Raw genomic sequence first — 26,579 nt, 5'->3', positions numbered from 1 at the left:
ATTCTATTTTTATTTCTCAAACAAATGTTTGGGCCTGAAAACAGTTTGGTCTTATTTTCCTACTAAGGTTTGAACTTTGAGAGTGTTTACACACGAGAGAAAAGTGAGAAAATGTTCATGCCTGATTGAGAAAGTGTATAAACTGTGTAGTGAGGGGTTTTACAGCTTTGAAACGTCTATAATAATTGTAAAAAATAACGCTGACTACGTTGCAGTTTTGCGTATTACGGGCTATTTTTTAGAATGTAACTCCAGCGATTAATGAGGGACCACTGTAACACTTTATTGATTATATACTACAAAACAACTGATACGACAGCCGCTTTTGACGCTCTATTGGCACGCGTCGTGATTGGTGGAGTTCTTTTTCATTGCCGTCTTTCCGGCTTCTATGTCGTAAAATGAGGGTGTGTCTGAAGCAGAGTCTGAATATTTATGGGCGTGTTTATTATAATTACGTTCGTTTCCACCCGCCGCATTTATCAAGATCACGTCAGGCATACGCCAGAAACGGGCAGGTGCGCACTGCTTGATACATGTCACGGCGACTTTGGTGTATTTCAAGTTTACGCCGTAAATTTACGCCACAAGTGCGCAACATTGATACATGAGACCCATTGTGTTTCTGAAATTGTTTCTTAAACACACTTTTGAATGGTCCTTAAAATGTCAGTTTGAGGTCAGACAGTAAGCTGACCTTTGACCTGACTAAAGAATTGTTGTTGCCTTTGATCCACCTGCACAGCAAGAGGCGGAGCAACATGACAAAGGCAGAATTTCAGCGTCACATTTCGGTCAGCACTTTTTAACCACTCTGTAAGTCTGATGTGGAAATTCTGCAAACATCCACATTATATATTAAAATTATTTTCAACCACAGGATATTCGGGAGGGGTGGGGTGGGGGGGGGGGAGTATTTGAAAAAAAAATCTCTGTTATGTATTTGAGGAAATAAAAGCCCATGAAAGTTTGACCATCAGACTTACAGGGTTGTTAAATCGTGCCGACGTCACATTTAACCTGAAATGAAAGTGAAAGTTGGTGAGTTTCACATAAGAGGTGGAGCAAAACTGCAAAGACAGGTTTTAGTGACAGTTGGTGAGTTTCACAGAAGAGCTGCAGTTGACTTTTGTTTGTCTTCATGAGGTTTAATTCTCCAGGTTTTACTCAACAACTCAGCAGAGTCTCTGTCAAACACAAACACTGGTGAGTACAGACGAGAACACAGTTAGGTCCAAATATATTGGAACTTTGATTGTTGTTTTAGTTGTGTGTCTCAGCGTGGTTAGAGATCAGACTGTCATGGACGACAACAAAAGAACCAAAATGTAGAAATGAATCACAATAGCAGAAAAACAAAAGAAAAAAAGCATTTTTTTCAGCTCGTGTGTTTTCTATCTGTCACTATGTGACGGTAAAAGCAGCTATTGATCATCACTATTAAAAAGGGAAAACTAAAATATTATCATGTTAAAGTCTCTTTATTTAGGGGAAGCCGGGGCCCAGTGGATCAGAAATGTTGTTTTGTGGCAGCATAAACACATTATGCATAGGTTTAGGTCATTCTGTTGTGGATTTAATACAGCAAGTTATTGTTTATAAGGCTGTGTTTTTATGTCTCCTCAAGTGTAATTGAAAGGTGTTTAAAATCGATTTTAAAATCAGCTTAGAATAGAATGAAAAGACACATGATTATAAAGATTTCTTCAAAATTATTAAATATAGGCTGATGCATATGCAAACTATAATCCAGCAAACCAGCTATGTAATGTGTGAGTGTCTTATATATAACGATTATAAATACAACTGTCATCATTTCTGTTCAAATGTGAAAACAGCTGTTTATATATACAAATTATAGAAATAATTCATGGAAAACCAAATGTACAAGCTTCAACAAGTAATATTTGTCATCCACTTGATACTGGGGCTTAGTAAATCACCTTCTGGACTGATTCACTGTGCCTCGGGTGCATGTGACACACATGGGTCATGTTATCAAATAGGTGATAGTCTGGAGAAAATACAGTAGTGTTCAGAATAATAGTAGTGTTATGTGACTAAAAAGATTAATCCAGGTTTTGAGTATATTTCTTATTGTTACATGGGAAACAAGGTACCAGTAGATTCAGTGGATTCTCACAAATCCAACAAGACCAAGCATTCATGATATGCACACTCTTAAGGCTATGAAATTGGGCTATTAGTAAAAAAAAAAGTAGAAAAGGGGGTGTTCACAAACTCAAAACTATTATGTTCAAACTGCTTTTTTAGCAATCGTGTGAATCACTAAACTAGTATTTAGTTGTATAACCACAGTTTTTCATGATTTCTTCACATCTGCGAGGCATTAATTTTGTTGGTATGGAACCAAGATTTTGCCAGTTTACTAGTGTGCTTGGGGTCATTGTGTTGTTGAAACACCCATTTCAAGGGCATGTCCTCTTCAGCATAAGGCAACATGACCTCTTCAAATATTTTGACATATCCTAACTGATCCATGATACCTGGTATGCAATATATAGTCCCAACAGCATAGTAGGAGAAACATGCCCATATCATGATGCTTGCACCACCATGCTTCACTGTCTTCACTGTAAACTGTGGCTTGAATTCAGAGTTTGGGGGTCGTCTCACAAACTGTCTGCGGCCCTTGGACCCAAAAAGAACAATTTTACTCTCATCAGTCCACAAAATATTCCTCCATTTCTCTTTAAGCCAGTTGATGTGTTCTTTGGCAAATTGTAACCTCTTCTGCACATGTCTTTTATTTAACAGAGGGACTTTGCGGGAGATTCTTGCAAATAAATTAGCTTCACACAGGCATCTTCTAACTGTCACAGCACTTACAGGTAACTCCAGACTGTCTTTGATCATCCTGGAGCTGATCAATGGGTGAGCCTTTGCCATTCTGGTTATTCTTCTATCCATTTTGATGCTTGTTTTCTGTTTTCTTCCATGTGACTCTGGGTTTTTTTTTTTTTTTTTTTTTTTTTTTCCATTTTAAAGCATCGGAGATCATTGTAGATGAACAGCCTATAATTTTTTGCACCTGCATATAAGTTTTCCACTCTACAATCAACTTTTTAATCAAACTACGCTGTTCTTCTGAACAATGTCTTGAACGTCCCATTTTCCTCAGGCTTTCAAAGAGAACAGCATGTTCAACAGGTGCTGGCTTCATCCTTGCATAGGGGACACCTGATTCACACCTATTTGTTCCACAAAACTGACGAACTCACTGACTTAATGCCACACTACTAATGCTTGGTCTTGTTGGATTTGTGAGAATCTACTGAATCTACTGGTACCTTGTTTCCCATGTAACAATAAGAAATATACTCAAAACCTGGATTAATCTTTTTAGTCACATAGCACTACTATTATTCTGAACAGTATTGTACATACATAAAAAATGGAGGGAGCATTTAGGATTGGCATAAAAATAATTTTGGTTATTTTGGGATACAATATGTAAAAACTGGACATATTTTATACGAGAACACTCTTTAAAGGAAATCATCATTTTTACCTGATAATAACATTTCATCAGTCACTGCATCAAAGTCACAACCACTCAATCACTGATCACGTCTTTTGTTTGCATCAACAAACAATTTATAAAATTAAAATGCGATGGAATCATTAAAAAAAAAAAGACGGTGTAGAGTGTAGTGTGGTTATGTAAGTGGAGAGAATAGTGTATAGGTTGGTGAGAGTACTGTGGAACTAGTAATGTGCAAAAGATGTGTGTCTACAGTGAAAATGTGGAACTTGTAAATACAATCACTCATCTCAGCAGAGACATTCAAGTTACAAATACTGAAGATTGTGATATTAAAACAGAAAATCAAAATATGACATTCAAAATGGAATATATTTTATTCTGGAATTTATTCATACCAAGAGTTTTCAATGCCAGATTTTACTTTTGGTTTTAAAGTTCACTGTTAAGAAGGCGTGGGCACGGTGTTTAGAGGTGCATGTAACATCCCAGGAAACACAAAACGGATTCAAAATGTTTTGGTTTTACAAAGGTTTTGTCTACAAAATACATTTTAAAAACATTTTGATGAAACATCAACAAATTATTTTCAGGAATTTTCAGTAAGACGTTTTATGTGCGTCTTCCTGAGGTCACAACAGAATGTTTAAGGACAATGTTTGACAGATCTTTGGAAACAGTCATTTTGTTTCGTATCAGGGCAGAGAAGAATTTATTTGATTTAAAAAAGTCATGAAGAAAAATTTAAAAAATATTAATTTCTATATATTTGACTATATTGTCACTGGCACCTAAAACAGAATAATATTTGTACAGAAATACAGCTTCTGCTGATTGGCAAACTGCATCCTGACTAGCTGCATCCTGATTGGCTGGCCACATCAGTCGCACACTGTCAAATTTAAAGCATCACTGCAAAGCTCTCTCTCTTGTCTTCAAAGAAATTGCAAGTTCTGAAAGGTAACTTTGAAAGATATTTGTGTATTTAGATAGAATAAGGTCCCGAGATCATAAGTACTGATATTGAACAGCACGAGGCGGCGAGGATGTTGACAGACGGGCGTGAATGAGTTCGTAGTCCATCCGACTCAGTTTCCACCATGACCACAAACAGGAAGCACACTTTCGTCACCGCAAACAGGAAGTATAAACAGGAAATACAACCCCAATTCCAATGAAGTTGGGACGTTGTGTACAATGTAAACAAAAACAGAATACAATGATTTGCAAATCCTCTTCAACCTACATTTAATTGAACACACCACGAAGACAAGATATTTAATGTTTAATTTAATGTTGTGTAAATATTTGCTCATTTTGAAATAACATCCCAACTTCATTGGAATTGGGGTTATACACAAGAAACATGATTGGAGAACACCGTTACCTGGTTACCACTGTCGTTGCGGCGGTCGTCCTGTCCGACACCAGGGAAAGGCTGGTGTAGGAATACACTGAGTGAGCTGCATTACGGCTTCCATCAACAAAGTAGTTTAGAAAAATGAATTAATATATTCAATTTGCATACTAATTAAAAGGCAGGAAATGTGTAGAAATGGCGTTAGCTGGTTACCATGTTCGCTGCATTTATTTTGTGCTCGTCACATTGGACACCAGCGAAAGGCTGGTGTTGAAATACGCTGAGTGAGCCACATTACTGCTGTAATTTCGATCAACAAAGTGAAGCGTCGCTTTCTGAGTTGAAAGGAAAAAAAAAGTCCCATCAGAATCTTTCATTAAATAATCCAGTTACTTCTGTGTCGCGTAGATGCTGATTCATTCATAAATGTATGGTTTATGTGTGGTAAAGGCATCCTATTTCCAAAACGCTCCGTTTGCTCAGTGAGAGCGGGGGGAGGGGGGGGGCATGGGGGGCTTCACTCCTTTTCACAAAGAAAAATTCACAGTTTTCACTGGAATTGTTTAGAAACTACAAACTGTCTACAAGCCTCAGTGTAACAGGTAAAAGGTTTTTCTAATTGCAATTTAATAAATGTTATACATGTTGTCAGTGTCACATACATCATCAGGACAATAAATATCTTTTTGTGTGTAAACATCCCTTTTTTAATGAAATCATCAACTCCTGACGAAAATGATTAAAATAATATTGTCCAATTGAATCTTCAATTTTTTACAGTATTTCAATCAAACAACTTCAGTATTTTTCCACAGAGAAAAATGCTGCTCAGTCAAAGGCTTTGCCTTCATTATATTAGTTATATGTTGAAGATGTGTGATTAGTACAAATTATGGAAAAATGTTGGAGGGACTGGGAGGAGAATTTGAATTTGGAGCCATGTGAACTGTAATCTGAGACTAAATGAATCCCCAACAGTTTGGTTTGTGGACAGCCTGGGCATCACGAGGGGCTGGTTCAGTCTTTTTCAGAGGCTTAATGAACAAAAAGACAAAACCCAGACCCCGTGTGATGACCCGACTGACCACAGATGCCAAACTGTTGTGGGTTTTTTTCTCCCAGACCCCAAATTAAACAAAAATCACAGAAATCATGTAAATACTGGCTCCATTTCACACCGACACCTGTCAACGTTTGATGACATCGGAGCTGTGACATCATCATTTTGGAACCAGGAATGGTAAAGCAAGCTGTGATTGGCTGGAAATCCACCTCTGAGAGTCACACGCCCAAAACAGACCAATCACAGTGCATTTAGCAAATTGAAAGCAACATTTTGGAAACGTTGCCACAAAGCATTTTCAAACTGTTTCGGAGAGTTTACACTTTAATGTTTTCAAAACGTCTTCCCAAAATGTTTTGGGTGTATTGCCACAAAACGTTTTGGAAATGATGCCATAAAACGCCTTCAAACTGTTTCATAGAGTTTACACTTTGTTTTCAAAATTTTCCCCAAAATGTTTTTACCAACCAAAATGTTTCTAAGCTGTTTTCTAACATCAAATTGTTTCCTGGGATGTGCCACACCAACTTGCCCGTATCTGCCACAAACGTCACTCTGACCAACTGACCCTTCACCTCACACCGGACAGTTCCTGGCACTCAGCAGGGTGTGGTGACGAGTTTGAACATGTTCAAATCTCTCTGCACTAAACTCATCTCCACATGGCAGCTTGTCAGCGTCACATTACAGCTGAAACAAAAGTAACAGTTGGTCAGAAGAGCTGCAGTTGACTTTAGTTTGTCTTTATTAGTTTGAATTAATCAGATTTTAACCAGAATTAACCAGACCTCACGGCAAATTCATGCTGCATCACAAAAAGTGATTTAATTTATTAGTTCATGATACCATCATGAAATGTGTTACATTTTCATGACGTCATAACAAAATTATGACGTCCGTCTGTCTGTCTGTTAGTAGGATTACTTCAAAACTGTTGCACGAATTTTGACGAAATTTTCACCACAGATAGACATTAAGCCAATGAAGACACCATTAAATATTGGAGGTGATCTGGATCAGGATTCTGGATCAACATTTCACAGAATATAGTCTTTGAAGGATTACGTCAAAACTATTTCACAGATTCTCACCAAATTTACATCATAGGTAGGTATTGGGGCGTGCAAGACTCCACTGAATTTTGGAGGTGATGCAGATCTGAGTGGTGGAAGTAAGAAATCTCAGACTGTTCTTGCTTTGTGTAGTATCACAAAATTTGGGGTGACATGGTGGGGCTGTTCCCCTGTGACCCTTAATTGGAGTAAGCAGGTTTAGAAAATGGATGGATCAGATGTGTGTGTGGGGGGGGCAGCTGTTGGGATGATGGTTTAGGTTAGGATTAGGATTAATTAAGATTAGGGTTAAAACTAGTGACTGACAAAAATGTGACACATTTCATGATGGTATCACCAAAAAAACAAGCATGACACTGGCTATGAGTACAGATGATAACACAGTTAGGCCCAAATGTATTTAGACATTGGTGGAGTTTGTTATTTTAAATGTCACAGCATTTTAGAGAACATAGTTTAATTTGAGGCTAATAAAAGTTAAAGTATGATGTGTTATAATCCTCACAATAAACAACACAAACTTTATTTATTCTGACTCAGACAACCCAACTAAATCCAGGCAACAGGTGCAGGCAGTAATCCATTTTACTTTGGAAATCATCAGTGAAATCATTAAAGCTGTTTAATTCTGATGCAAAAAAAAAAAAAAAATGTGTTTTCTTGAAAATTGTGACAAATATGACATCAGATCAGCTGCCAGATTTTTATATCAACTTTTCTTAAGACCCAAAATTAGTTTAAAGTAGCTACCAGGAGTGCAGACACACTGGTTTAGATCAAATCAATTTTATTTATATAGCGCCAAATCACAACAAACAGTTGCCCCGAGGTGCCTTATATTGTAAGGCAAGGCCAAACAATAATTACGGAAAAACCCCAACTGTCAAAACGACCCCCTGTGAGCAAGCACTTGGCAACAGTGGGAAGGAAAAACTCCCTTTTAACAGGAATAAACCTCCAGCAGAACCAGGCTCAGGGAGGGGCAGTCTTCTGCTGGGACTGGTTGGGGCTGAGGGAGAGAACCAGGAAAAATTAGAGGTCATCCATGTCTTTATGTCTGTAAGACAATCCTGCAGTTTAGCTAATTGGTGTGTGTCCTCTGGCTTCATGGATAGATAAAGCTGGGTATCATCTGCGTAACAATGAAAATTTAAGCAATGCTGTCTAATAATACTGCCTAAGGGAAACATGTATAAAGTGAATAAAATTGGTCCTAGCACAGAACCTTGTGGAACTCCATAATTAACCTTAGTCTGTGAAGAAGATTCCCCATTTACATGAACAAATTGTAATCTATTAGATAAATATGATTCAAACCACTGCAGTGCAGTGCCTTTAATACCTATGGCTTGCTCTAATATCTGTAATAAAATTTTATGGTCAACAGTATCAAAAGCAGCACTGAGGTCTAACAGAACAAGCACAGAGATGAGTCCACTGTCTGAGGCCATAAGAAGATCATTTGTAACCTTCACTAATGCTGTTTCTGTACTATGATGAATTCTAAAACCTGACCCAGAGCAGAAAAGTGCAGGAGAGATAGGAGAAGCCGCCATGCTAAATCGGCTAAGAGCTAGTAGCTGCGCTAAGCTAGCGGATTCCTAAAAACACACAAAGTGAATAATGTGTAAATAATTTAGAGGTGATTCAGCAGAGGGAGTGCTTTAGTTAAGGCACGTGAAGATTACACTGTGAAACAAATCGTTATCTAGTTAACTAGATCAATCTAACTGCGCAGATTAAACAGCTAACAGATACAGCAAACACCGCTGTGCTCCGGAACAGGAAGTGATACAATACCGCAGTGAGAGCCAACCACCAGATTAACACTCCAGAGATGGTACTGTGTGGTGTCATAATGTGTGCAATGGGCATGGGTATTATTGTTCCCTGCTCAACTCAACTCGTTTTGTTACGGCAACAGAGGTGATAACAAAAACAGGACCAGGTACGAGGTACAAGGTTTGGTAAATGGAAAAATGAACCTACTTCAAGTAGGTGGGAATCTCAGGCACTTCTTTATGCTGGTTTAAGTCCTACCTGGAGGACAGGATGTACTTTGTTGAAATTGGTAACTATGTCTCAGACAAAATTGCTGTGACCTGTGGAGTTCCCCAGGGGTCTATTTTGGTACCCCTCCTGTTCAATCTATATATGCTTCCATTTGGTCAGCTATTATGCAGCAATGTGTCCTACAACAATTATGCAGATGACACTCAGGTCTGTGTGTCACTGACAGTAGGTGAACATGGGCCCATAGATTCACTTTGTAACTGATTGAACAGATAAGTGTGTGGATGCAAAACAACTTTCTCCAGCTAAACTCAGACAAAACTGAGATCATTGTTTTTTGTCCACAGAAAGAAAGAGAAGGTGTTATCAGTCACCTTGAGTCTGTCTCTAAAACCTAAAATGCAGGTCAGAAATCTAGGAGTAATCAAGGATTCAGACCTGAATCTAAACAACCACATTAAATCAATAACATCAGTAGCTTTTTACCATCTGAAAAACATTGCTAAGATCAGAAACATAGTGTCTAAACCAGACTTAGAGAGATTAATTCACGCATTTGTCTCCAGTAGATTAGATTACTGTAATGACGTACTCACTGGCCTCTCCAAACGAGCTGTACGACAGCTACAGTATATTCAGAATGCTGCTGCTCGAGTCCTGACTAGAGCCAGGAAATACGACCACATTAGTCCAGTGCTCAGGTCTCTGCACTGGCTTCCTGTTGCTCAGAGAATAGATTTCAAAACAGCTCTGCTTACATATCTTTTCATGGTCTAGCCCCAAAGAACATCTGTGACCTGTTAGAACCATATGAACCATCTCGGGATCTGAGAACCTCAGGAAGTGGTCTCCTGCTGGTTCCCAGAGTCAGGACTAAACACAGAGAGGCTGCGTTTCAGTTTTATGCAGTGAAAATCTGGAACAAACTTCCAGAAATGGTTAGACAGGCCTCAACTCTGAAAATGTTCAAATCCAAGCTGAAAACAGTTTATTTTAACTGTGCATATGACTGAAAGTATTTTATCTGCACATTTTTCTTCTAATGTAATTTTTAATGATTATTTAGATTTTATGAATTGATGATATATGACTTTAAATTTATATAAAGAACTTTGAATTGCTGTGTGTATGAATTGTACTCTATAAATAAACTTGCCTTGCCTCATTACTCTGTAGTGGAAAAGAGCCAATAGATTGGTGGCATATGTCCGTGTCATCTGTCAACTTACAGTTTAGAATGTCAGCTTTAATTTGAGGATTTACATGGAAGATGAGTGAATACTGTAGGAATTGAACTAAAAATTGTGTAATGAGCAAAAAACACTTTTAACTTAACTGTTGATCGTTTTCATGTCCAGTTACAATTTCCTCAATATTTTGTTGTCAAGTCAGAGATTAAAGGTCTGGAGTTGATTTGAAGTGATTCATGTTCTTTGGAATACAGTGGAATCAAAACTGACACAAACCCATAAAATATTGAATAAACAGGAAGTGAAACATTTGGTTGATTTTACATGACTTAAAAAAACTGAACACTGAACACTGAAACTAAACGAGGAGTAAAATGAATCTGAAACAGAGAAGATTCAATTTTTTTATTTTTTTATTTTTTTTAACAGACCAAATTATTTACAGGACAAACATCCTCATCAGATAGTCAGACATGTGACAATTTAAGCTTTTTTCTCATCATTACAAGAATCATAGTTTATGATGTTGAACCCAAAATCAGCAACAATCTAACTCCATTTTTGTTTCTAACGTGTTCTCAGGGTGTGGACATGTCTGCTGCCAGCTGTCTGCTTTCTGAAGATCAGTTCTTGTGCTCCATCTGTTTGGATGTTTTCACCAATCCAGTTACCACACCATGTGGACACAGCTTCTGTAAAAAGTGCATCACTGAACACTGGAACATTAACGTTCCTTGTCAATGTCCCAACTGTAAAAAGGTTTTTGACACAAGACCTGAGCTGCAGGTCAATATTTTCATCTCTGAGATGGTTGATCAGTTCAAACAGAAAGTCAGCAGCAGCTCAGAGCAACGATCTGCTGAACCAGGAGAAGTTCTCTGTGACGTCTGTCCTGAAGCCAAACTGAAGGCCCTGAAGTCCTGCCTGGTGTGTCTGATGTCCTACTGTGAGACTCACCTGGACCCTCATCTGACAAGGTCAGGTCTGAAGATACATCAGCTGATCGACCCTGTGGAGAACCTGGAAGGCAGAATGTGTGAAAAACACAACAAACTGCTGGAGCTGTTCTGCAAGAATGAGCAGATGTGTGTCTGCATGCTCTGTACTATTTTAGACCACAAGTCACATGATGTTGTTCCTCTGAAAGCAGAATATGAAGGAAAGAAGACTGAGCTGAGGAAGACAGAAGCTGAAATTCAGGAGATGATCAAGAAGAGACGACTGAAGATTCAGGAGATCAAACAGTCAGTTGAGCTCAGTCAGAAAGATGCAGACAAAGAGAAATCAGCTGGTGTTCAGATCTTCACTGCTCTGATGGAGTCTGTTCAGAGAGGTCTGAATGAGCTCCTTGACGCCATCGAGGAGAAGCAGAAGATGACAGAGGACCAGGCTGAAGGCTTCATCACAGAACTGGAACATGAAATCTCTGAGCTGCAGAAGAGGAGCTCTGAGGTGGAGCAGCTCTCACAGGCTGAAGACCACCTCCACCTCCTCCAAGGCTTCCAGTCCCTGAGCCCTGCTCCACCCACCAAGGACTGGACTGAGGTCAGAGTCCATCCACCGTCATATGAGGGGAGTGTGGTGAGAGCTGTGAGTCAGCTGGAGGAGACCATCAGAAAAGAGATGAAGAAGAAAGTGAGTGAAGCTGAACTGAAGAGGGTCCAGCAGTATGCAGTGGATGTGACTCTGGATCCTGATACAGCACATCCTAAACTCATCCTGTCTGATGATGGAAAACAAGTAAAACATGGTGATGAACGGAAGAATCTCCCAGACAACCCAGAGAGATATTCAACTCATGTCAGTGTTTTAGTAAAGCAGAGTTTCTCTGAAGGAAGATTTTATTTTGAGGTTCAGGTTAAAGGGAAGACTAAGTGGACTTTAGGAGTGGCCAGAGAGTCTGTCAACAGGAAAGGAGACATTACATTAAGACCTCAGGATGGTTACTGGACAATAAGGTTGAGGAATGAAAATGAGTATGTAGCTCTTTCTGGTCCTTCAGTCTGTCTCTCTGTGAGGTCTCAGCCTGAGAAGGTCGGGGTGTTTGTGGATTATGAGGAGGGTCTGATCTCCTTTTATGATGTTGATGCTGCAGATCTTCTTTACTCCTTTACAGGCTGCTCCTTCACTCAGAAAATCTACCCATATTTTAGTCCTTGTCTGAATGATGGTGGTAAAAACTCCGCCCCTCTGATCATCTGTCCTGTCAATCACACTGAATAAAAAAACATTTGATTTTGTGTTCTAAAAAACATGTTATTGAATGCAAAGCTACATTTTTACTGTCAATGTGCTGTGTGTACTCACTTTATGAATCATATATTTTTATCTTTCTGTTTTAATTGTTATTGTTTTTGTTATGAGAACTAAAATCAGTCAAATCTGTTCTTATGTACTTTTTACAGTTAAATGATGATATTATAATGATGATAATGTTTGGGGAGGGCAGCACTGTGACTTAGTGGTTAGCACTGTTACCTCACAGTGAGATTGTCATGGGCTCGATTCCCACCTTTCTGTGTGGAGTTTGCATGTTCTCTCCGTGTCTGTGTGGGTTCTTTCCGGGTGCTCCAGCACACTATCATGTAAAGACACTGTCAGTTTTTGTAAACCTAAAAGTGCTGATAAAGCATGAAAGAATAACTGGTAATAATAATAATAAAAAAAAACTATCACGAGCAGTTAAATTAAAAATATTGATCTATGACAGTGAGTTTCTCTTATTGTGTTTCTGAAATTGTTTCTTAAACAAACCTTTGAATGGTCCTTAAAATGTCAGTTTGAGGTCAGACACTGAGGTGACCTTTGACCTGATTAAATGATTGTTGTTGACTTTGACCCACCTGTGGTAAGAGGCGGAGCAACACAACAAAGGCAGATTTTCAGCATCACATTTCACCTGAAATTAAAGTGACAGTTGGTGAGTTTCACAGAAGAGCTGCAGTCGACTTTTGTTTGTCTTTACGAGTTTTAATTCTCCAGGTTTTACTCAACAACTCAGCAGAGTCTCTGTCAAACACAAACACTGGTGAGTACAGACGAGAACACAGTTAGGTCCAAATATATTGGAACTTTGATTGTTGTTTTAGTTGTGTGTCTCAGCGTGGTTAGAGATCAGACTGTCATGGATGACAACAAAAGAACCGAAATGTAGAAAGGAATCACAATAGCAGAATAACAAAAGAAGTTTATTTTCAGCTCGCGTGTTTTCTGTCTGTCACTACGTTACAGTAAAAGCTGCTATTGATCATAACTATAAAATAAGAGAACTGATATGATCATGTTAGACTTTTTACATATATATTTTCTTACATTGTCTTTCACATAAATGATGTCAGCAGCTCTTTGTCTGGCACTTCTTGGATTAACCTTTTCTTTCCTCAGCATGGATGCTCTTTTTCTTTTATCCTGCAGGAGTTCTTTTTCTTCACCACTTTTTCAGTGTGACTTTTTCATTTGTTCCCTTTGCTTTGCCAGTTCTTCATTTTCTTCAGCTAGTAATATTTTCCTCCTTTTTGTGCTCTGCAAACATTTCTTAGATTTTTCTATTAATGTACCGTGTGTTTCCTTGTCATTTTGAAAGTTTAAATAAAGTAAAAAAAATTATTTTAAAGTACATGTACATATATAAAAATGGAGGGAGAATTTAGGATTGGCAGAAAAATGATTTTGATTATTTTGGGATACAATATGAAAGCTAGACACATTTTATAGTGGAACACTCTTTAAAGGAAATTATCATTTTTACCTCATAATAGCACTTCATCAGTCACTGCATCAAAGTCACAACCACTCAATCACTGATCACATGTCTTTTGTCTGCATCAAAAAATGGCTTATAAAGTTCAAATGGGATAGAATCATAAAAAAAAGACAGGGAAGAGTGTAGTGTGGTTATGTAAGTGGAGAGAATAGTGTATAAGTTGGTGAGAGTACTGTGGAACTAGTAGTGTCCAATTAATTAAAAAAAATGTCTGCATTGAAAGTGTGGAACGTGTAGATACAATTACTCATCTCAGCAGAGACATTGAAGATACAAATACTGAAGATTGTGATATTAAAACAGAAAATCAAAATATAACATTCAAAATGGAATATATTTTATTATGTAATTTATTCATAATAAGACTTTTCAATGCCAGATTTTATTTTCAGTTTTAAAGTTCACTGTTAAGACGCTCTCACACAGAAGGCGTCAGCACGGCGTTTACAGGTGCGTGTTACATCCCAGGAAACACAAAACGGATCGAAAATGTATTGCTTTGGTTTTACAAAGGTTTAGTCTCCAAAATCCATTTTGAAAACATTTTGATGAAAGATCTTAACAATTTGTTTTCAGGATGTTTCAGTAAGATGTTTTATGTGTGTCTTCCTGAGGTCACAACAGAATGTTTCAGGACAATTTTTGACAGATGTTTCTTTGATGTGTTGAAACAGTCATTTTGTTTCGTATCAGGGAAGAGAAGGCTTTATTTGATTTTTAAAAAAGAAGATCTAAGTCACAAAGTAAAATTTAAAATCATTAAGCTCTATATATTTGAACATACGAGGTATGTTAGAAAAGTATCCGACCTTTTTAGTTTTTTCAAAAACCTGATGGATTTGAATCACGTGTCTCACAGGACATGCTGGACTTCACAAAGAGTGAATCCAACTTCATGGACACCATAATCACTGGTGATGAGTCCTGGGTGTACGGGTAAAGAGACCGGAGTTGTGGGCCACAGGCGCATCCACCACAACAATGCTCCAGCACATTCCTCGCACTTAATTCAGAATTTTTTGACGAAAAACCAGACTCCGGTGGTTCAACAGGCTCCTCACTATCCTGATATGGCCCCTTGCGACTTCTGGCTGTTCCCCAAACTCAAGAGGCCATTGAAAGGAACAAGATTTGAGATGAGAGAGGACATTATGGCTGCAACGACAGCGGAGCTGAACTCCATTTCAAAAGAGGCTTTCTTGGAATGCTTCCAACAGTGGCGACACCACTGGGAGAAGTGTGTGGAGTCCCAAGGAGACTACTGTGAGGGTGATTAGGTTTCCAACGCTCCAGGTATGTCAGTTTTTTCCCCGGCCAAAGGTCGGATACTTTTCTAACAGACCTCGTATTCTCACTGGCATCTTGAGCAAAATAATATTAGTACAGAAATACAGCTTCTGCTGATTGGCTAACTGCATCCTGATTGGCTGGCCACATCAGTTACACAATGTCAAATTTAAGGGCCCTTTCACACATCGTCCGAATTTGGTCAATTTGCACATAAAGTGTGCAAGAAGTAGGAATCGTGTGCAAAACGTGTAAAATCGTAGCTGCTTCCAAGACCTCGTACACATGTTGCTACAACTATTTGCACACACCAGCGGCCCAAAGACAGAGTGTGGGCTGTGTGAGCCCATCAAACCCTCTCGCGGCAGGTGTCGGCCAAATTCCAGGTGACACACGAACATCTAACACTGTTCGCATGGCACTTAGAAAATGTGTGGCCATTTATACTATCATCATGAAAACAGTCTGCAGACAATCACTGTCGAGGTGGATGTGAAATTTACCTAAGGTCGCCACAAGTGTGGCTTTGCAAACACACACTGACACATTGGTGTGTGCGCTGAACTGACAGGAGGTGTGGCTGCCGACAGAAGCAGCTGTGGGGAGCTGTGGATCTGGACGTCACAGCTGGACAACATGTACTGTGTTTGGACATACATTAACTAACAACTACCCACTGTGAAGCGTGTGTCTGCTTGCTGTCCTTACCTGGACATAAATAAAACATATATCACTGTGGCAATGGGCTGCGGCGAGTGAGCACGAACACAGCAGGCTGCCCCAAGGTTGAAACGGATCATCAGATCAGAACACGCAGCAGACGATCTGACTATCACATCACACACGTGAGCTCTGTTCCACATGACGCAATGTCAGTGCTGCAGCGCGCCGTCCACAAGACACGTATGGCGGGCAGAACACACGCGTGTGGTCGGCTGGACACACCAGACCAGTAAATGTGTACATGGGAAGAGTGAACTACTTCATCATTCATGGCATTTCATGACTGTACGTCTGTGACCATGGGTCAACTACAGAGGAACAGACGGATTATATTTGTATTGGCTGTTTGATCAGAGGGAGTCAATAAAATGCGGTGTTTTTATATGGTAGGTGGTTTTATTTTCTTTTAAATATGTTCATGGCCTTCCTGATATCATGCATTTTTCTGCACATTTCACAGGAAAGCAATCCTCATACATGTTAACATGTACAGATTGTCCGTAAATTATATGGATTTTTCTGAGTTTCAGGGTCATACGGACGTACAAATAGTCTTACGGATATTCAGGGTTTGGTCTGCAGCGGCTCTGTAATCAACCATTTCTGCAGCGCGACTCCACTTTGAAGCGTCACATGAGTCATTGAAGCAATCCTTCGATCCACTGATTTGTTGCTCTTCAGAAATGGCAAGTCCGCTTCTTAACCCCTCTCAAAGCCATTAAAATACTGAGAGTCACTTTTGTGTTAAAGTCACTAACTGGGACTCTTGTCTTGTTGCAGTGAAGAAATGAGAATCGTCCTCCGTTCCATTGTCACAGCTCCAAACGCTGCGCCACTCGCTGACACAGAGTCCGCTCGGAATTAATAACTTCAAAACGAATCGCCGCTTTAAATAAAATGACACCTCTTACAAACATATTACAGACAAGAAACTACAATCCACTAAAACATTTTTTTCCTCCCAAAATGAGACGTGCTGTATTCTTTATAAATCCTGACATGAAGCACAGTCAGCTGTAAGAGCTCAGCTCAGATATATGGAAACACATTCATGCCAATAATGTCTGAAAGGAAATGCTTTTGACAAAAACTGCAGATTTTGTTTATTCCTATTTATTTACAAAAAATTCACAAGAGGTATCAAGGGAATGGATAAGGAATCAAATCGTTAAGCAGAATTGATATTGATAAAATCTTATCGATACCCATCCCTAATAAACACAGGGGCGAAGTCGAGGATCATTGACATGCCAGTCTGCAACATCAGCACTGGCGAGGTGATTGACGATACACTTGTTCATTATATTCGATTTATTTTTCATTTTATTAATGTATTTCCACTAGTGACACACAGTTCTTGTTTCTGTAAAAAAAAAACTAAATTTGACACATTCAGTTCTATAAAATTCAGCTTGATGCATGAATACTTGATCTCTATTGTTTGAATTTCAACTGCAGAGGAAATACTAATGATCCTGACTTTAATGTCATTGTGGCAACTCATAATATGTGTACAAAAACCCAGTTAGGTGATACCACTATACAGTTGTGTGTATTGTAATAAAATAGATTTTGGTGCGATTTGGAGGTTATAAGGATTTTGTGTTTTATGGATTTTCTCACTTGGTTATACAGGTGGACCCTCAAAGGGGTTGACATGCATGAATCCTAGCTCAGTGGTAAAGTTTCTGACTAGTCATCAGAGGTTTTGGCGTAGGTTTGATTCCAGTGCGTGGCATGTAATTTTAATTTTTTTCTTCACAGCAGCTGCGCAATGTGTAATCACATTGCGAAGCTGGTGGCTCTGTGTTCCCCTATGCACGAACTGTCGCACTGACATCATGCACACCTGCCCGTTGGCACAGTGTTTTGCGGTGCACTCATACGAGCTGCTCCAACGGGTGTCATCCTGAGTTGTACATATTCGCACTATGTGTGAAGGAGCCCTATAGAGCATCACTGCAAAGCTCTCTCTCTCTTATAGTCAAAGAAATTGCAAGTTCTGAAAGGTAACTTTGAAAATTATTTGTGTGTTTAGGTAGAATAAGGTCCCTAGATCATAAGGTACTGATAGTTATATGCTGAAGATGTGTGATTAATACAAATTATTGAAAAATTTGGAGGGACTGGTGGTAGAATTTGAATTTGGAGCCATATGAACTGTAATCTGAGATGAAACGAATCGGCAACACAATGTCTTAATAAAGCCCGTTTCATACCGGTGCAAATGTAGAGTTGCGTTTAGACTATGACTGAAATGCGCACATACTCTGCATTTTTCCTTTGTAATCGCGTGTCATTGCATTCGTAGATTTGCTTGCAGCTGCGTATGTTTGCTTTTAATGTATGCTCCTCCCAAAAAAAGGAAAATATTGCCATTTAAACTCTCATACTTAAACATCATGCTTCTTGTTTGACCATGAGAGAGAGAGAGAGAGAGAGAGAGAGCAGTGTCTCTCTCTGTCTGCTCTTTTTTTTCGAGACCGACAGTGTAATGTAACCATTTTTTTCTGATGTGTATTTTAACGGATGGATCCCTGCTGGCTCATGCACACGCGATGCGAGCTGTGTGGATTATTTTATCACAGACTCGCAAACATTGGATCACACGAGCTGCAGGCTGCATGGGTCACTTACCACAGACTTGCGTTCACGTTGGATCACGTGCGCTGCGGGCTGCATGGATCATTTCACCACAGACTTGCACGCACATTGGATCAAACCTGTTCACACGCAAACCTGAAATATTTTCACACTTGATGCTCAAACTCACGCTTCTGTAAACTGCTGCCTGGTTTGCACAAACCGAGGTGCAGTTCGCTCTGAGAAATGCCCTTAGATGACACAAAATATTATTACGTCATCTTGGCCCTCAGCAGCCCCACAGCAACGATGCTGATCGCGCTCCTGCAAAGCCCCCCCCGCCGCTGTGAAGAAATACACAGCCATCAACGATCACATCCCCAAAAACCTTTGAACTGTCAGATGCTGAAATGGCCAGCAGGCTCTTCTCTCTGCACAGGCTGGAGGACAGCAAGCAAGAGCTCATGAACTGAATGCTGCAGCTCCTGGGAGGACACCGGCTGGACTTTTTGTGAACCAACTACCTCAGGTGCGTGTAGCGCCGGTCAACACCACGATCACAGACTGCCGTGTGCTGCCGGAGGACAAGAAAAAATTGTTCCTGGCCGGCCAGCACCACGGCATGACAGCAACTACACTCGCCCCATCACACACAGTGACAAAAGCCCCACACCACACACCAGCACCACCGACAGAGGAGCTGCATCTCTCCCTCCACAGCAGTGCTCACAAACTGGCTTCTGTTTCTACCATGCAATGTTCAGAGCCACTGACTCAGTTTCTACAGTGTACAGTTGTGTAGATTTGCATACAGTAGCTCAGTGGAGCACAGACTTACATGCAGAAGCACAGACTTGCTTAAAACAGTGTGCTTTCTGCGTCCACTGGTCTATGCAGAAGAAATTAAACATGTTTAATTTCTTGCATCCGCCTTGTGTACAACTCGGCTTACTGCTGCGTTGGGGAGCAAAAACTCTGCACTGAGCTGCGTAGAGCTGCATAACTCCACAATGCGCAACTCTATGTTTGCTCTGGTGTGAAAGGGGCTTAAGGTCACAACAGAATGTTTTAGGACCGTTTGACAGATGTTTCCCAGATGTTTTGAAATAGTCCTTTTGTTTCATATCAGGGTAGAGAAAAAATCTAAGTCATGAAGTAAAATTTTAAAAATATTAATTTCTGTATATCTGACTATATTGTCATTGCCACCTAGAAAAAAATAATATTTGTGCAGACATACTCTCACACTCTCTCTTACATTCAAAGAAATTCTGAAAGGTATGTTTGAAAATTATTTGATGAGTACAAATTATTGAAAAATGTTGGAGGGACTGGTGGCAGAATTTGAATTTGGAGCCATGTGAACTGTAATTGGAGACAAATGAATGAATGTGTGTGGATCGGGAGGTCTGGGCGGCTTTGCTTGAGCTGCTGCCCCTGCGACCCGACTCCGGATAAAGCGGAAGAAAATGGATGGATGGATGGATGGGTTTCTCTACTGGAAGATTTTATTTGAGGTTCAGGTTAAAGAGAAGACTGACTGGAATTTTGGAGTGGCCAGAGAGTCCGTCAACAGGAAAGGAAAAATCACATTAAGTCCTCAGAATGGTTACTGGACAATATGATTGAGGAATGAAAATGACTATGTAGCTTGCTGTGACCCTCAAGTCTGTCTCTCTGTGAGGTCGGGGTGTTTGTGGATTATGAGGAGGGTCTGATCTCCTTTCATGATGTTGATGCTGCAGATCTTCTTTACTCCTTTACTGGCTGCTCCTTCACTCAGAAAATCAACCCATATTTTAGTCCTTATCTGAATCATGGTGGTAAAAACTCCGCCCCTCTGATCATCTGTCCTGTCAATCACACTGAATAAAATCAACGTTTGATATTGTGTTCTAAAAAACATGTTATTGAATGCAAAACTATATTTTTAGTATCATTGCGCTGTGTACTCACTTTATGAATCATATATTTTGTCTGTTTTAATTGTTATTGTTTTTATTATTAGAACTAAAATCAGTCAAATCTGTTCTTATGTACTTTTTACAGTTAAATATGTTTGGGGACGGCAGCACGGTGTCTTAGTGGTTAGCACTGTTGCCTCACAGTGGGAAGGTCATGGGATCAATTCCCACCTGTGACCTTTCTGTGTGGAGTTTGCATGTTCTCCCCGTGTCTGTGTGGGTTCTCTCCTGCTTCCTCCCACATCCAAACACATGCAGGTTACAGTTGGTGGATCAGAAACTTTAAATTGTCTGTTGGTGTGAATGTGTTTGTTTGTCTGTTTGTGACTCTGTGACAGACTGGCGTCCTGTCCAGGTTGTACCCGCCTCACACCCTCTGACTCCTGGGACCCGATCTTTGATAAGCGGTTGAAGATGAGTGTGTGTGTGTTTGGGGATTCATGTTAAACACAATCATGTAAAGACACTGTCAGTTTCTGTAAATCTAAAAATGCTGATAAAACATGAAACAATAATAACTGATAATAATAATAAAAACTATAACGATCAGTTGTGTCACTGTATCCAGGGTCTGAATTAAAAATATTGATCTATGACAGTGAGTTTCTCTTATTGTGTTTCTGAAATTGTTTCTTAAACACACTTTTGAATGGTCCTTAAAATGTCACTTTGACCTGACTAAAGGATTGTTGTTGGTTTTGATCCACCTGTACAGTAAGAGGCGGCGCAACACGACAAAGGCAGATTTTCAGCGTCACATTTCGGTCAGCACTTTTTAACCACTCTGTAAATCTGATGTGAAAATTCTGCAAACATCCACATTATATTTTAAAAGTATTTTCAACCACAGGATATTTGGGAGGGGTGGGGGGGGGGGGGGGGGGGATGAAAGTGAAAGTTGGTGAGTGTCATATAAGAGGCGGAGCGAAATTCCAAAGAGGTTTTCAGCATCACATTACAGCTGAAAAAAAGGAACAGTTGATGAGTTTCACAGAAGAGCTGCAGTCAACTTTTGTTTGTCTTTACGAGTTTTAATTCTCCAGGTTTTACTCAACAACTCAGCAGAGTCTCTGTCAAACACAAACACTGGTGAGTACAGACGAGAACACAGTTAGGTCCAAATATATTGGAACTTTGATTGTTGTTTTAGTTGTGTGTCTCAGCGTGGTTAGAGATCAGACGACAGTCTGGACAACAACAAAAGAACCAAAAAGCAGAAAGGAATCGCAATAGCAGAATAACAAAAGAAAATTGCAATTTATTTTCAGCTCGCGTGTTTTCTATCTGTCACTAGGTGACAGTAAAAGCTGCTATTGATGATAACTATTAAAAAGGGAAAACTAAATTATTATCATGTTAAAGTCTCTTTATTTAGGGGAAGCCGGGGCCCAGTGGATCAGAAATGTTGTTTTGTGGCAGCATAAATACATTATGCATAGGTTTAGGTCATTCTGTTGTGGATTTAATACAACAAGTTATTGTTTATAAGGCTGTGTTATTCTATGTCTCATGTTACAGGTGTTTAAAATACATTTTAAAAATTTTTATTTACTGTGCCCTGGACCAACACGGTGGATTAATGGTTAGCACTGTTGCCTCACAGCGAGAAGGCTGTGGGTTCAATTCCTGTGGTCTTTCTGTGTGGAGTTTGCATGTTCTCCCCGTGTTTGCGTGGGTTTCCTCTGGGTGCTCTGGTTTCCTCCCACATCCAAAGACATGCAGGTTAGGTGGACTGGAATCTTTAAATTGCCCATAGGTGTGCGAGTGGGTGTGAATGTGTTTGTTTGTCTGTTTGTGGCCCTGCGACAGACTGGTGTCCTGTCCTGGGTGTGCGCTCTATGACTGCTGGGATACGCTCCAGTGCCCCGCAACCCTTGACTGGACTAAGCAGTTGAAGATGTGTGCGTGCATAATATTTGTCATCCACTTGATCACTTGATCCACTTGTCATCCACTTAGTAAATCACTTTCTAGACTGATTCACTGTGCTCCGTGTGCATGTGACACACGAGTCATGTTATCATATACCTGATTGTCTGGAGAAGACATAACACATGCTCATCAGTTGGACGGGGTTGTCTTCTAACTAACAACAATTTTTGGGCCACCTTTCCTCTGTTGTGAGATATAAGTACAAAGACACTGACATCCACAAAATTTACTTTTGACAGGAAAAAACTGACTTCACTTGCCACTTCGTTTTACCCTTAATGTATCCAAAAACAATATAAGGGGGATGTCTTTATGCATAAAAATATGGCATAACTGCTGCAAATATATATGTAGTTTTGCAGATATAGCTACTGATTCACCGTGCCCCTGTTTCCATGAAAATATTCTTTGTTACATTGTCTTTCACATAAATGATGTCAGCCGTTCTTTGGCATTTCTTGGATTAACCTTTTCTTTCCTCAGCATGGATGCCCTAGTTCTTTTATCCTGCAGGAGTTCTTCTTTTTCTTCACCAGTTTTTGACTGACTTTTTCATTTGTTCCCTTTGCTTTGCCAGTTCTTCATTTTCTTCAGCTGGTAATATTTTCCTCCTTTTACTGCTCTGCAAACTTTCCTTTGATTTTCCTATTAATGTACCATGTGTTTCCTTGTCATCTTGAAAGTTTAAATTAAGTAAAAGATTTCTTTTTTAGTTCATATACATCCATAAAAAATCAACAGAGCATTTCGGATTGGCAGAAAAATAATTCTGATTACTTTGGGATACAATATGTAAAAACTGGACATATTTTATAGTGGAACACTCTTTAAAAACTAAGTGTATGATTTTAGGCTCTAATCACACCCTAAGAGACACCCCAAAGTTAAACCTGTCTCTGCACAATCAATTATTAGAACAAATGACTGAGATAAAATTGTGAGGGGTGACTTTGGATCAAAGGATGTCTTGGACAACACATATTAATAATTTTGTGACCAAAATGAGCAGAAACATCTTAATTTGATGCAATGCTCAATTTATGTCAACAGCAAATTAGTTTTACAGTCAGTGCTGTGTCACTTAGACTATTGTTCTGTTGTGTGGTCAAAGTCTGGTATCAAAGACCTGAACAAACTCCAGATAGGACAGAATCGAGCAGAAAGACTCACTCTCGCTTGTCCTTTTCAAACCAGTGTTAATGTCCTACATCACAGACTGTCATGGATAACAGTGAGGGAGAGACTGGCCTGTTCTTCTGTGGTTTCTTTGCATAAAAATTTGGACCACACACAAACCCTTTAGCCTGTTCTCTAAACTTCAGCTCACCTGTAACAGGCATGAGTTTAACACAAGACAAGCTTCTAGTTCGAGTTTTGTTTTGCCTCTGCCAAAAACTAATGCTCTAAAAAATACATTTATATATCGATCCATCTTATATCGGAATCAGTTGCCTCCAGATGTGAGGTTAATACGAAATCATATAGTTTTTCAAGCAAATCTTAAGAAATGTATATTCAGTAAGACAGTTCTCCTAATGTGGTGTTGGTGTTTGTTTTGTGAAGAAATAACTGTTACTTGTGTATGTTCTGTGTGTTGTGCAGTTGGTGCTTATGAGTTGTATAAATTGTAATACTTTGATGTAATTGTAATCTTTTATTTGAGAATGGACTCCAGGAAGAATAGTCTCTACTTTGGTAAAGACTAATGGGGATCCTTAAATAAAGAATAAAGGAAATCATCATTTTTACCTCATAATAGCACTTCATCAGTCACTGCATCAAAGTCACAACCAATCAATCACTGATCACGTCTTTTGTCTGCATCAACAAACAACTTATTAAAATGGGATAGAATCATAAGAAAATAGACAGGGAAGAGTGTAGTGTGGTAAGTGGAGAGAATAGTGTATAAGTTGGTGAGAGTACTGTGGAACTAGTAGTGTGCAATTAATTAAAAACTGTGAAAGTGTGGAACTTGTAGATACAATCACTCATCTCAGCAGAGACATTCAAGTTACAAATACTGAAGATTGTGATATTAAAACAGAAAATCAAAATATGCCATTCAAAATGGAATATATTTTATTCTGTCATTTATTAATAATAAGACTTTTCAATGACAGATTTTATTTTTGGTTTTAAAGTTCACAGTTAAGCCGCTCTCACACAGAAGGCGTGGACACGGCCTTTAGAGGTGCGTGTAACATCCCATGAAACACAAAACGGATCCAAAATATTTTGCTTTGGTTTTACAAAGGTCTTTTTGTTTCGTATCAGGGCAGAGAAGAATTTATTTGAATTTAAAAAAATCTAAGTCATGAATTAAAATTGAAAAATTATTCATTTCTATATATTTGAACATATTGTCACTGGCATCTAGAACAGAATAATATTTGTACAGAAATACAGCTTCTGCTAATTGGTTATCTGCATCCTAACTGGCTGCATCCTAATTGGCTGGCCACATCAGTCACACAATATCAAATTTAAAGCATCACTGCAAAGCTCTCTCTCTCGTCTTCAAAGAAATTGCAAGTTCTGAAAGGTAAGTTTGGAAGTTTTTTGTGTATTTAGATAGAATAAGGTCCCGAGATCATAAGTACTGATATCAAGCAGCACGAGGCAGCGAGGATGTTGACAGACGGGCGTGAGTGAGTTCGTTGTCCATCCGACTCAGTTTTCGCCATGACCACAAACAGGAAGCACACTTTCATCACCGCAAACAGGAAGTTAAAACAAAAAGTACAGAAGAAGCATCACGTTTCCAAAATGCTCCATTTGCTTGCTGAGAGCGGGGCATGGGCAGCTTCACTCATTTTCACAAAGAAAAATTAAAAGGTTTCACTGGAACTGTTTAGAAGCTACAAACCATTTACAAGCCTCAGTCTAACAGGAAAGTGTGTGAAAAGTTTTTCTAATTGCAATTTAATACATTATACATGTTGTCAGTGTTACATACATCATCATAATAAGAAATATTGTAAAAAACTGTGTAAGCAAAAGATCAACTGACCATGAAGATTTAGACATGATGACTGGAGGGTGGACTTTTTTCTGGTTCCGGAGCACAGCGGTGTTCTGCTGTATCTGTTAGCTGTTTGAACTGAGCTGTTTGAGTTCTTTGAATTAACAGTCTTTTTCAAGACTTTTTTACTTTTTTTTTTTTTACTTTTTCACCGTGCTCCAACGCCTAAAGAAGACCTCTAACGGTCGAAGCATTGCGACGGAGCTCTTTTATCAGCTAACCTTCATCAGTGTTGGCAAGCTAACTAGCTTGCTAACGCTTTCATTTTTATTTTTATTTTATTTTTTAGCACTGTTGTCGTGCTGCTCCACAGCCTGTCCAGTGGATTTTTATTTTATTTTAGCACTGTTGTCGTGTGTTACCTGTGCTGCTCCACAGCCTGGCCAGTGGATTTTTATTTTATTTTTTAGCACTGTTGTCGTACCTGTGCTGCTCCACAGCCTGTTCAGTGGATTTTTATTTTATTTTTTGGCGCTGTTGTCGTGCGTTACCTGTGCTGCTCCACAGCCTGTCCAGTGGATTTTGATTTTGATTTTATTTTTTTTGGCACTGTTGTCGTGTGTTACCTGTGCTGCTCCACAGCCTGTCTAGTGGATTTTTATTTTATTTTTTACCACTGTTGTCGTGTGTTACCTGTGCTGCTCCACAGCCTGTCCAGTGGATTTTTATTTTATTATTTTATTTTATTTATTTATTTATTTATTTATTTATTTATTTATTTATTTATTTTTAGCACTGTTGTCGTGCGTTACCTGTGCTGCTCCACAGCCTGTCCAGTGGATTTTTATTTTATTTTTTAGCACTGTTGTCGTGCGTTACCTGTGCTGCTCCACAGCCTGTCCAGTGGATTTTTATTTTATTTTTTACCACTGTTGTCGTGCGTTACCTGTGCTGCTCCACAGCCTGTCCAGTGGATTTTGATTTTGATTTTATTTTTTTGGGCGCTGTTGTCGTGCGTTACCTGTGCTGCTCCACAGCCTGTCCAGTGGATTTTTATTTAGCGCTGTTGTCGTGCGTTACCTGTGCTGCTCCACAGCCTGTCTAGTGGATTTTTATTTTGTTTTAGCACTGTTGTCGTGCGTTGCCTGTGCTGCTCCA

The 26,579-nt window shown here is 39.3% G+C and overlaps 2 protein-coding genes across 3 annotated transcripts in view; both read left to right on the top strand.

The window, feature by feature from the left end:
- Positions 1-1,085: 1,085 nt before the first annotated feature.
- Positions 1,086-12,911, top strand: LOC117529699 (zinc finger protein RFP-like). The gene is made up of 2 exons (XM_034192546.1): positions 1,086-1,206; positions 10,787-12,911. Exon 2 carries the CDS (start codon positions 10,796-10,798, stop codon positions 12,425-12,427), a length of 1,632 nt encoding a protein of 543 aa, XP_034048437.1. The 5' UTR covers positions 1,086-1,206; positions 10,787-10,795; the 3' UTR covers positions 12,428-12,911.
- A 154-nt stretch (positions 12,912-13,065) lies between these two features.
- Positions 13,066-26,579, top strand: part of LOC117529702 (E3 ubiquitin-protein ligase TRIM39-like) — a 33,415-nt gene continuing 19,901 nt past the window's right edge. Inside the window, exon 1 of one of the 2 annotated variants that reach the window (XM_034192554.1) lies at positions 13,066-13,232. The gene's annotated coding sequence lies outside the window, so the exon portion shown is untranslated. Of the gene's footprint in view, positions 13,233-21,485; positions 21,614-26,579 lie in introns of those variants that run through there. The other variant, XM_034192551.1, reaches the window with a different exon arrangement.

The sequence above is a fragment of the Thalassophryne amazonica genome, chromosome 17 (assembly GCF_902500255.1).
Source record: "Thalassophryne amazonica chromosome 17, fThaAma1.1, whole genome shotgun sequence".
Lineage (NCBI taxonomy): Eukaryota > Metazoa > Chordata > Actinopteri > Batrachoidiformes > Batrachoididae > Thalassophryne > Thalassophryne amazonica.
The sequence above is the reverse complement of the archived record's forward strand: the minus strand, read 5'-3'. Positions and strand labels throughout refer to the sequence as shown.

Coding starts and splice junctions, on each gene's coding strand:
- LOC117529699 (XM_034192546.1), top strand. CDS start 10,796: ATGTCTGCTGCCAGCTGTCTGCTTTCTGAAGATCAGTTCTTGTGCTCC.